Source organism: Tyto alba, unplaced genomic scaffold, assembly GCF_018691265.1.
Source record: "Tyto alba isolate M040663 unplaced genomic scaffold, T.alba_DEE_v4.0 Super-Scaffold_13, whole genome shotgun sequence".
NCBI classification, from domain to species: domain Eukaryota; kingdom Metazoa; phylum Chordata; class Aves; order Strigiformes; family Tytonidae; genus Tyto; species Tyto alba.
In genome coordinates, this window is record NW_024881275.1 from 32,895,889 (window position 1) to 32,907,924 (window position 12,036).

A 12,036-nucleotide genomic window follows, 5' to 3' on the forward strand; every position below is an offset into this window, starting at 1 on the left:
CACAGATGGTATTAAAAGACAAGCTTAAATGATTACAAGCCAAGCCATCTTTAAAAGTAAAACATTACTGATGGTAACATCGGAACTAGATCAAACATGTTATTAGTCAATTTACTCAAATTCAGTAATTCCAATTAGCCTCTTCTGTTTGTAGAAAAATACTCGATTTTACATTTTGATGAAAGCAAATTTACTCCTAAATTGTCCATTCTGCCCTTCTATGAAATCAGCTGCTAAACCAGGAGAAAGTCATTTAAGTGAAATCCGTCTTTTCATGGATCAGAGTAAACGTTTATTATCTCCTTTAGTTTATTTACCATTTCAGTGCTGAGATAAACAGAGACCATGAGGGAACTGAACACAGTACAAAAAAAAATCTCACACAATTTCTTCTCAACATTCTCTTCTCACAAGAAAAAACAAAGTATGTTAGGTGCATTTTCAGAAGAAAAAAAAAATAAATAAAGCATTGTTCCATCCAGCAATCAGGTTGCGAAGAGGTATAACATCTTTAATTCCAGGAAATTACTTTTTACCAAAGCACTCTAATCATAAAATAACAGAATATTTTGGGCTGGAAGAGACCTTCAAAGATCATCTAGTTCCAAGCCCCCTGCCATGGTCATCCTTCACTAGATCACGTTACCCAAGCCCCGTCCAACCTGGCCTTGAACACTTCCAGGGAGGGGGCAGCCACAGATTCTCTGGGCAACCTGTGCCAGTGTCTCAGCACCCTCACAGGAAATAATTTCTTCATTTTATCTAGTCTAAATCTACCCTCTTTCAGTTTAAAACCTCTGACCCTTGCCCTGTCCCTACAGACCTGGTAAAAAATCTGTCTCTGTCTTTCTTATGCACTCCCTTTGTACATTGAAAGGCTGCTATAAGGTCTCCCCAGAGCCTTCTCTCCTCCAGGCTGAGCAACTCCAACTCTCTCAGCCTTTCTTCATAGGAGAGGTGTTCTACCCCTCTGACCATTCTCATGGCTCCCCTCTGGACCTGCTCCAACATGTCCACGTCTTTCTCGTACTGGGAACCCTAGAGCTGAACACTGTACTCTAGGTGGGACCTTTTGAGAGCGGAGTAGAGGGGGAGAACCACCTCTCTCGACCTGGTGGCCACACTTCTCTTGATGCCGTCCAGGATACTGTCAGCTTTCTGGGCTGCAAGTGCACACTGTGGGCTCATGTCCAATATTTCAACCACCAGTACACCAAAGCCCTGTTTCACAGGGCTGCTCTCGATCCATTCATCCCCCAGTCTGTACTGACATCAGGGCTTGTCCCAGTCCAGGGGCAATGCACCCAGGACCTTGCACTTGGCCTTGTTGAACTTCACGAGGTTCGCATGGGCCCACTCCTCAAGCCTGTCAAGGTCCCTCTGGATAACACCCCTTCCATCAAGCATACCAACTGCATCACTCAGTTTGGTGTCATCTGGAAATTTCCTGAGGGTCCAACTCAATCCCACTATGTCATAATGAAGATCTTAAACAATATGGACCCCTGAGGGGCACCACTCATTACTGTTTCCACCTGGACACTGAGCCACTGACCATAACTCTTTGGGTGCAGCCATCAATCCAATTACTTATCCATTTAACAGTCCATCCATCAAACCCACATCTCTCCAACTTAGCAGCAAGAACGTTGTGGGGGACTGTATCAAAAGTCTTACAGAAGCCTAGGTAGATGACATCTGTAGCTCCTCCCTTGTCCACTGCTGCAGTTCCTCCATTGTGGAAGGCCACTACATTAGTCAGGCACAGAACTGGCCCTTTGTGAAGCTGTATTGGGTGTCTCTAATCGCATCCCTGTCTTCCATACATTTCAACACATCTTCCAAGTGCATCTGTTCCATGATCTTAAGGCTAAATTATAGACTGAGTTTTGACCTCAGTTTCAGCATTACCAAAGGTATTTCCCATCTCAGGGCATTAAAAAAAGTTTCACACATCAGAAATGTTTCTCATGGGGGATTTACACTAAATCCTTTTGGCTTGACATGCAACACCTACAACTTCCCAGACGAAAACCCCCAAAAAAATTCACTTAAAACAAGACTTGATGGATTAGGGAAATGGTAATTAGATAAAGGGACTTTGATCTCTAACTCTCTCTTTCAGTAATTGGCCAGGTCAGCAGTGTTCAGAAGTCAGACAGCTGCTTGGTGGCCTGCATTCTGAGATAAGCTACTGATCTCATCATTGTTAATGATGCCAGGCGCATACATCATAACCATCCCTAATAAAACCTGGCAGCCTCAGGACAGGAGAGGTTAAATTGGCATTAAGATTGTCACCCTCTTTGCAAATACTTCTGTCAGTTCCATCAACACAGCAACATTAAATGAAAAGGAGCAAAAGAGAATTTAACCAGAGCTTTTCAAATATATGTGTAAGACCGTGCTTCATTCTTCGTGCTTTTTTTCCCCAGCACAACTGTACAGTGTCTCAGTTTGCAGGCTTCTTTTATTTCTTTTTTAAAAATAAACAAACAAAAAAACCCCAAGTGAGAAGTATTGTAAGAATCATTACTTGCTCTCCTAAAAGACCATCTGAGTTAAAGCAAATTATGCTTGTAACAAAGGAGTATTTTGGGGGTTTTGTTTTTGAGGGGGTTCTTTGAGGTGTTTTGTTTGGGTTTTTTGTTGTTGGGTTTTTTTTGTTTGTTTTGTTTTTTGTTTTGTGTTTTTTTTTTTTTAAAGTTGTCCCTTTTTGCAAAACACCTTTGAAAGGTTTTCACTGTCAAATAAATGTTGATTTCAACGCCCTGTAGATAATACAGTCCATAAGGGCAAACATCAAACCATCTGAGTACCTGGATGACTATATTAGAACCCGCTGAAGACACACAAACAATGCCTTTAGTTTTCAGCATTTAATTTCCATTGCATTTACTGCTCTGGTCTATGAGACAAAATGGCACACATAGTGCTTAGTAAATCCAGCATCTGGGTAAAATGAATGTTCCATACTTGATCCTTACTTTCCCAAGCCTCATCAGTTCCTAAAAGCACAAGGAATTATGGCATTATTCCCAACTTCTATGCATTTGAGGTTTTCTGGCCTTCTAAGTTAGCAGCTGCTGCTACAAAAACCTTCTGTTTGACTTTCTGGATGACTCTCTTCACCAAGAAACGTGGGCTGGAATAGCTTTCATAATTCTTTTCTAATGTTCCCTAATATGTGCAAGATAATTAACACTGAAGACTTAAGAGTTAAAAACTCCTGTGATGGATTTATAGAACAAGTAGAGAAAATCAACCTTTGTTAATTTACAGAAATGTTCTCACTCAGTACAAGGATTCTTGCCAAAGATTAGCTTGTTTATTTTGAGTTTGCAGCTCATAGAGCAATGAACTAGCCAAGGACCAAGAAGCTGTATGCTAGCAGTCAGTGAGCATACAGCTCAGGTACAGTGACAGACATACTAACAAGATTAGGCAGTTAGGTATATTCTGTGCCATATGAGCAACTACTGTCAAAACTAAAATATTTTTTTCTAATGGAGAATGTACCCAAGACATTTATTTCATAGTACCTCTGTTTATAAAGCTATGATCAAAAAGGGGTTTCTTTTAGTTGATATCATGGCTATACCATAACTAAAGCAGTAATTTCTAAACTCTAGACCTCTGTTTACTGAAAGACTCTCCAACAGGTTGGGTTTCCATTGCATCCAGTTACACCGTCAAAATATACCTATAGAATAGTAAACCTGAGCTCTTACCTTGAATTTAACTGGAAGGCAGCCATCCTCATCTGGAAAAAAACCCTTCTGATCCATGTTTGGTGACCCTTACCAAGATTAGAGCTGTATTTTCAGTTAACTTCCAAGGAGCTAAGGACCCAACTGTATTGATCTCTTCAGAGAAGAGAAAATTTTAGCGGCGGGAGCGGGGGGAAGGAATAGAACATATTTCAAATGTTCACTGCCCCTTTCACAAATTCCCTTGGGGAAAACAAGTCCTTCAACAGACTTTTGATAGCTGGGGCTGGGTCCCAAAGCATTCTGACAAGGATCACCATGTCTAAATACAGAACAAAACACATAGATAATCAGTGAGGACAGGACCTTGGGTAGACAGTTAATCCTTCTATTTGCTCTGAAACAAAACCAGACCCAGGCACTAGACAAAACTGTCTAGTCCCATTCCTAACAGATGCTTCTTCCACATACAGAGCAGGTCAACCTAACTTACAAACAACGTAGCTCTGAGATGGTGGTGTCAATTACACAGCTCAGCTGTGCTGAAGCAACAGTGATTACATCCTCTATCTTTTCAATTTACTGAATCACTAGGGGGTTTCACTTTCAGAAACTTTTTGATGTTCTGTTGCCTCATTCAAGCTATGCACATACTAAACACCACATCCTCGTCAAAGAAAGATGAGCTGAACCACCATGGTGGGGCTCGCCTAAGCCGTATTGCTCATATCAGTATGCTAGATTATTCTGCCTGCACAGAACAACAAGGAGGAATCTTTTTTGGTGGGTTTTATTTTTGTTTCTGGAATAGCCACAGCAACTTCTCAAATGCAGAATGAAATCAACAACGGCACTTTTCTGTTGGCAACTGCATCTACACAGGGGTTTTGGGATAAAACTCTACAGTACAGTTAAACACCAGGTATAGTGTGCAAATTAAGTAGTTTGATTATTCCATGTCATTTGTCCTTTGAAAAGCAACAAAGCACAAAAATCTGTAGACAATCATCGTTCAGTTTAGTCTCTGTATCAACATTACTTATTGGGGGAACAATGTGCTTTCAGAACATTTAAGATTTAATCTTTAATTTAGCTTGAAAAAATGTTTGTGCTATTCCTGGAACTCTCCCAGTAACTTTGAAAACTTTTAACTTCTAAAACTGTAGTATCTCTTAGACTCATGCCCTCCAGTATTAATACATTTAACTTCTTCACACAGAACTAACAATACCTAAAGCCTACTCTATGATTCCTTCTTTGATGCTAAGAACTCTGTATATGTCTCCCTAGTATTTCCCATGTTCTAATTTTTCCTTACTTTTATACTGCTTTCCTGCTCTGTGTTCTTGCCAGCCAGAGGTTTTATGATTTAATAAAAGGTGAATGCTGAAAAACTTCCATCATTTTATTAATAGCTGCTCATACACAGTAGCATTTGAGTGCAAGAGCAGATTTTTCCGAAGTCTTACACCATTCATCAGGGCAAGAAAAAATGCTTGATGTTTATAACATTCTATCACTGCAACAAAGCCGGTTAGCATTAAACACACATCAACCTTATAATGTTATTTCACACCTTCCTGGGATTAAATTTGCAGAGATTATCATATTATTTCAAAAGAAATTATTTCCCTTGTGAAACTGCCATTATACACGAACAAAAATAATATGAAGCAGCTAAAAAAGCAGAACTATTATTTCTTTGCTGCATACACTCAAATGTCCATTCTCAAGAGATTCTTCTGCTCAGCATATCCTTTTCCCTCCTGCACTAATTCAATATTGTTCACAGTATTTGTGAGATACAAATCTGGAGTCACTTGGCTCTTTGACATATAAAATATATATAAAATTAAACCAGTTAGATTTCTTTGACTATTCATGCCCTCAGCTAGTTCCTATTAACTTCAGCAAGTGCAGATTACTTCTAAACCCTTTTTAATGACTGTAAACAAAATACCCCTTCATGAGGCACTAAAAATAAATAGAAGTGTTCTTAAATATTTTCTAAATATATGTTCTTCATATGTTATCACACTGATATGCAGATTTGTGTTTTAAGAAAAAAAAAGAGATGTTTTTATATACAGACATATATGTCTATATAAGGCTGTATCAAGGTGTTTTGCATCCAGAATGAAATTATAGTTACTTAGAAACACCTTCTGCCAAGTATGAGATATTTACCCATCTAGTTACAACACATATCAAAGTGTACATTAATTATTTGTTCATTTTACAATTGCAAATATGTACTATGGTAACTACCTAAAACTATTCTAAAGTGTTCAGTGTGAGTAAAACAGACTGACACAAATACAAGTTACAGAAAAATAAGGAACCTTACTTGTTTCTCTAGCTGAAGAAAAGTGTTGCATAAAACCAGTGTACTCTGTTGTTGGCTTAATGGATCCACTTCCTCTTCAACTACCCCCAGAAAGTCTAACTCTTTGCTAATTCACCAAGTCCTGCATGTAAACCTTTAATGTGGGTGACACAGGTATAAGAAAATAAATGCATCTATATCCTGCATGCTTGCTGGATATTCACCTTATGATCAAAAAGATATTTCCACATAAAACTGGTTGCCATTCATGCTAATTCAAATGGCTTACCTTCTGCCTGTTTCCTTTGGTAACGCATAGATAAAAGGACAGTCATATCAGGCAACTCTCTTCACTGACACAGCTGCTATCTCAAACATAGGAAACACCTACCTCTTCAAAAAAACATGTTTTGCACACAACACAATACATGCAAATATGCCACAAAATAGCAAATAGTCACATACCTCCAGTACTTAATTTGGACAAGGTTTATAGATATGTAGGCACAGCTAGTCAGCTAGCATGATACTACCAGATTACTTTTTTACTCAAGGCATTTCCCACTGAGAAAATAGAGTATAATATATAGAGTGTAGAGGCAAAGGATGTCCAGGATTGAAGGTTTAGGGCTACAACCTATTACGCAGGCTCAAATTCTGCTTACTAAGACTATGTAAAATCACCATGGACAACGAGCAAAATCGTACACATAAGAACTAGAGCACATCACTCTTATGAGTTAACAATATGTATGCACATACATGCTTAAAATACAATCATGGAGAATACTGTACATTTTGTTTGGCATATACCAATATAAAACATTAAGACACCTCTTTTTTTTTTTTTTTTTTAATTATAAAAACAATGTAAGTGTTTTTACAGCTAACAGCAAACAATGGATGGATATTAACAACTGTAAGCTCTGGAGAACAATCATAGGGTTTTACAAAGTGTTCAGCAGTAATGAAATCCAGAAGAATTTGGAAAATACATGAGATTAAAACCAAATTCAGTGGAAGACTGAATTTGTTCCGAAGTGCCTTAAAACATTACAGCCAAGTTGTGCTAGTCAAACTACTATACTCTAATATGCTTCAGTGCGTATTTCTGATTTCTGGCTTTTCAGAATTACAATAGCAAAAACCAACTACTTTGTCCTGTTCTAATCTGTTCTGAAAAGTTAAGCAATGATGTACAATAAAGTACCTCAAAGTGGAATTTTAATGTTTAATCACAGAGAGCGTTTATTTTAAAACAAATACTTAAAAATAATCTTAGCATGCAGTAAAAGCTTTCCATAAATGACTTAACATTTTAAACTCTTTGATGCCACGCAAAGTAAAAAGATATCATCATCAATATACAAAAAGGGTGTACCAAGCACAGTGTATATGTATGCGTGTGTTCCTGTTACACAGTAACAGTTAGGAGGAAACTAACTCACTTTGCAAGGAAGCACTGTATCCTGAACAAGCTGAGGGGGAAAAACGTTCTCTTCTGATCAAAAAATGTTAATTTTTTCCTTATATTTGCTACATATGTGTATTTGTATGTATGTAGATCTAAATTTTGAACAAGTATAAGAAAACAATCTAGCATAGATATGCTTACTTGTGTCTTAAAACCTTATGAGTTAGTAATACCTTCTACTTTATACTTCTAACAAGTCTGAGGAACATGCATGGTCAATTAACATGGCTCAACTGAAACTACACTAGTACTTTTCTTAAGGGCCAAATGATATGCCTCAGTTGCCTATTCGAATGCCTTCAACCCACTTAGGCATTTAAGTCACACAATACTTTAAAAAGTGCAACTGAGAAGTAGGCACTTTTGAAAAAATGAAAAAAACAAAACACCGAAACAAACATATCTGCCTACATTTACATAAAATAAAATTAAGGAACAGAAGTAATTTAAGTTTTGATGGGAGACACATGTAATGGGACAGTAAGGGTCTCTTCAATTTAAAAACAAAACAAAACAAAAAACCTCAAAGATGACCTTATGCAATTTCAGGTGGTTTTCATGATACCAGCCTCACCATTTCTAATGACTACTTTTCAATTCTAAAATGGTTTTGTCTGTCTCACAGCCATGTGAATGATCCACACAGACAATCCAAACTTAATAACTAAGCAACTGCCTATGCTGGGGAAGCAGTGAGAGTGACTGAAAAAAAAAAAAGTGCTGTCAGATACCTAAAATAAACCCACTAATGAAGTAGTTTTCCTCAAAATTTGTTTATAAATTGAAACTTGAATCTCTACCCAATCCCACGACTCAAACAGTGGTTCACCACTATACTGCATTTTACAAGATGAGATCATTAAGTGTTAAACCAAACAGCTGCACATGCACACACACTTTCAGTCAAACATATGACAGAGGCTGACAAATCAAAAGACGAAAAACGTGTGCACAGTTAACAATTTCTGCACTGGTTTTATTACCCAAGTATACAGATACGCTGTGAAGTACGAGCACCTGAACATTCACCCCTCTTGGTCTCTAGCACATCATGCTTCTGCCTTCACAAACGTGTCAAAACTCTCGGTTTGCACTGTTGACGATGAATGCAAAAACCTTTCATGCAAGCACTCAAGAGAGTTTTCCCCAGCACTTCCTAGGGGTCAGTTTCTCCTGTTCTCCCTTAGGTCACCACGTACCCTTTGGTCCAAAGCAACGCCACAAGAGGACCCCAGTCTACCACCACCCACCCCTACACACTTCATGTTACCAGTGGGAGGACCTTGAGAAGCAGTACAAGCTAGGCATTACTGATTGCAGAAGTGGATCTCTTAATTCCTTCTCTGTGTAATATATACTCTTCTCATATAGTAAATTTCATACATTTTGAAAACTTTGGAGAAGCCTCTAGCACTACTGCAAAAAAAATCAGGAAAATACAGAAACAATTTGGACTTGAGTAACAAGTCAAATATGCCAGCTGCCTCTCCTGAGGCAAATGTATATCATCAAGTGATCATACTTAAACATCTGTATAATCAAGCAAAGGCAAGCTATCTACCCCCTATTTTATCTTCTTTTTGAACCTTGGAACTGTCACAGCATGCACTTCCACAAACCAAAATTAGGCCAAAATGAGACAGAACGTTATTACTGGGAGTGCTGAAACCGTCTCCAGCACTACCTTCCCACACCAGTTAAGGATCCCAACATCTTTCTCCATATCCAGAAGACAAGCTGCAGGGAATAGCATATTCATATGGAGGCACTAAAACGTATTCTGACTTTTTCTTTCAACTCTCCTTACCTCATTGAAAAGGCAGTTTACTCCCCCAGTATAAATCACTACTTCCATATACAAGGCCCAAGACAAAAATCTTCAGCATAAACATCCCGCATCCACTTGGAACATCCTCACCCATCCACACACCAGACAGTGGTGCAGACATATTTCAAGGCCTGCAAGTCACAGGCAGAAGCCGTACTACCATGGGAGCTACACGACACAGTAGAGCACACTGGATACGGACAGTTGTTATTTTAATTCAAAAGGCGTACTTTAACACAAGCCAAATTTATATTAGATAAACACCGCCTCTGCCTACTTGTGGCTCTAAAATAACCACTTCTGTTTTAATTAAAGAGAAATGACACAATAGGTTTTATTTCCTGATCAGTGGGTGGATTCCGAAGGTATCAAAGATCCTGTCGTTCTCCTGCATACTTCAGGTTACTCCACAGCTTCCCCCGTGCATCTGGGGCTTTAGAGTTCCTGTTTCCTTCTAAAAACGGGTCTACAATCTGGGTGTAAGCCCCTTACCCCAGTTTACCTCATCAAATAAAAATCACAATTAAAAGGAAAACAAAACAAAACAAAAAAAACCGCAACCAGCCAGCCGACAACCTTCCTGAGGCACACAGAACAATGCAGATACTAAACCCGCCACCATCGATCCGCACAGCAACTCCCTCTGCGAGTCCCCTCGTTCATCTGCCGCCTTCCCACCGTTCTCCCACACATACCGCCGCCGCCCGACCCCCGCCCCGCTTCCCCGCTCTACCCTCCAGCCCCCCCCGCCCCGCACCAAGCCCACCCGCAGCGGCCGCGGCCGATCGCCCCGCCGCCGCCGCCGCCGCCGGCGATACCCGCGGCCGGGCACACGCGCCCCGCCGCGGCGGGGGCTCGGCCTGCGGCTCCCCGCGCCGGAGGCGGCGAAGCGCCCGGGGCCAGCCCAGCCGGCCCCGCCGCCGCCGCCCCGGCCCCGCCGCCGCCCGCCTCGGCCCCGCTATGTAACGCGGCGGCGGCGGGGGGGAGCCCGGGGCGGCGGCGGGGCCGGTGGGTGCCCGGGCTGCAGAGCCCCGAGGCGAGGCGGCCGGGCCGAACCGGGCGGCGGCAGCCCCAGCCCGCACTCACCCAGCAGCAGCAGCTTCAGCTCCCGGCGGGCGTCCCGCTTGTCCCGGCGCAGCTGCCGCTCGATCTCGTCGTTGATCCGCCGGGCTTCCTTGGCTTCCTCGCTCAGGCAGCACGCCATGATGGACTCCAGAGTCATTCTTCCTAACTGGTTCAGACACAACCCCCACCCCCCCCCTAAAATCGCACGCACACTCACACACACACACGCACCCCGCCGCCGCACCGGCCCCGGGGGGCACAGGCGTTCTCTGCCCGGGAGCCCCCGCCGGGCGCCGCAGGGCAAGCGCAGGCAGCCGCCTCGATGCCACACAGGAGCGAGGAGAAAGAGGCCGGGCCGCGGGCGGCGCGGATCCCCGCTCTGCCGCCGACACCCGCCGCTGCCAACTCCTCCTCTCCTCTAAATCATGCACCAAACAACATGGAAACATCCACCGCGGCGGCGGCAGCAGCAGCAGCGCTACCCAGCCGAGCCGAACCGAGCCGAGCCGCTCGCCACCGCCGCCCCTCGCCCTGCCGCTCGCCTTCCCCCGCCGCCGCCCGCAGCCAACGCGGTCCCCGAGTGTCCCTGGCGGGCGACACCCCCGCCGCCGCCGCCGACCACCCCACCCCCCCCTCCCACCCCCCCCCCGCGGAAACGCTAACGCCCGCTAATCCCTCCGCCCCTCCGCGCACACATTTCCCGGCCGCTCCCCGTGCCCTGGAGCGGCAGCCCGGCTCCTGCGGGGTGGGCGAGCCCGACCGCTGCCCGGCGACCGCGGCGCACGCCCGGCGGGAAGCGCTTCCTCACGGCACAGCCCTCCTTCCCGGCGCGGCGGCCGCCGGTCCCTCTGCCGCTGGCGGGGGGGGGGGGGGGGGGCGCGGGGAGCCGCTGCCGCAGAGCCGCCGCCGCCGCTCGCCCCGTCCCGGCCAGTGAGGCGGAGAGAGGGGGAGGGCGAGCAGGGAGCCGCCGGAGAGGAACAGGCGGCAAGAAAGGCAGGCAGGGGCCGGGCGAGCCCGGCTTTTCAATCGTTCGGCTCCGCGGGCGTGGTGAGGCAGAAATATGGCGGACCGTCTCTCCCGCTCTCCCCCCGCGCCGCCGCACGCCGGGGGCGAGCGGCCGGGGGAACCGGGCCCCCCCCCCCCCCTCCTCTCGGGATGCTGCCCCCGCCCCCAGCCGGGCCCGGCGCCCCAAGGCCGCCCCCGCCCGCCCCGCGGCGATGGCGGAGGGCAGGGGAGGGGAGAGGAGGGGAGATGGGGGGGAGAGTGGAGCGAGCGGTTGCTCGCACCAAATGGCCGCGCGGAACGCAGCCTGCTCCGGTTCGTCCTGCGCCGGGCGCTGTGTTCGCTTTCGCCGCCTTTGTTTTTAGCCGGGGGTGTGGGGGACGACGACGACGACGACACGCTTTTATTCCCTGCCCGTCCTAGAAGGGACGGCTTGGATTGCGGGGCTGGGGGTGGGGAAGGTGGCGGCTGGGAGTGCCTCCTGCCCCTTCGGCCGGCACGGACCCACGCACGGCAGAGCGGGACCCACGCACGGCAGCACCGGGCGCTCGTGGGCTTTCCCGCCCGCAGTCCGGACGCCCTGCCCGAGGGCTTCTGTCACACGCCGGGGGAAGCAAAGGCCGTCCGCCAC

General features: G+C 45.1%; 1 protein-coding gene across 1 annotated transcript in view; it reads right to left on the reverse strand.

Moving 5' to 3' along the window:
- LOC104365447 (guanine nucleotide-binding protein G(q) subunit alpha) overlaps positions 1-11,027 on the reverse strand; it is a 140,876-nt gene extending 129,849 nt beyond the window's left edge. Inside the window, exon 1 of the mRNA XM_032981821.2 lies at positions 10,425-11,027. Coding sequence (XP_032837712.2) covers positions 10,425-10,560 — 136 coding nt within the window. The 5' untranslated portion in view covers positions 10,561-11,027. The remainder of the gene's footprint in view (positions 1-10,424) is intronic.
- Between the last annotated feature and the right edge of the window lie 1,009 nt (positions 11,028-12,036).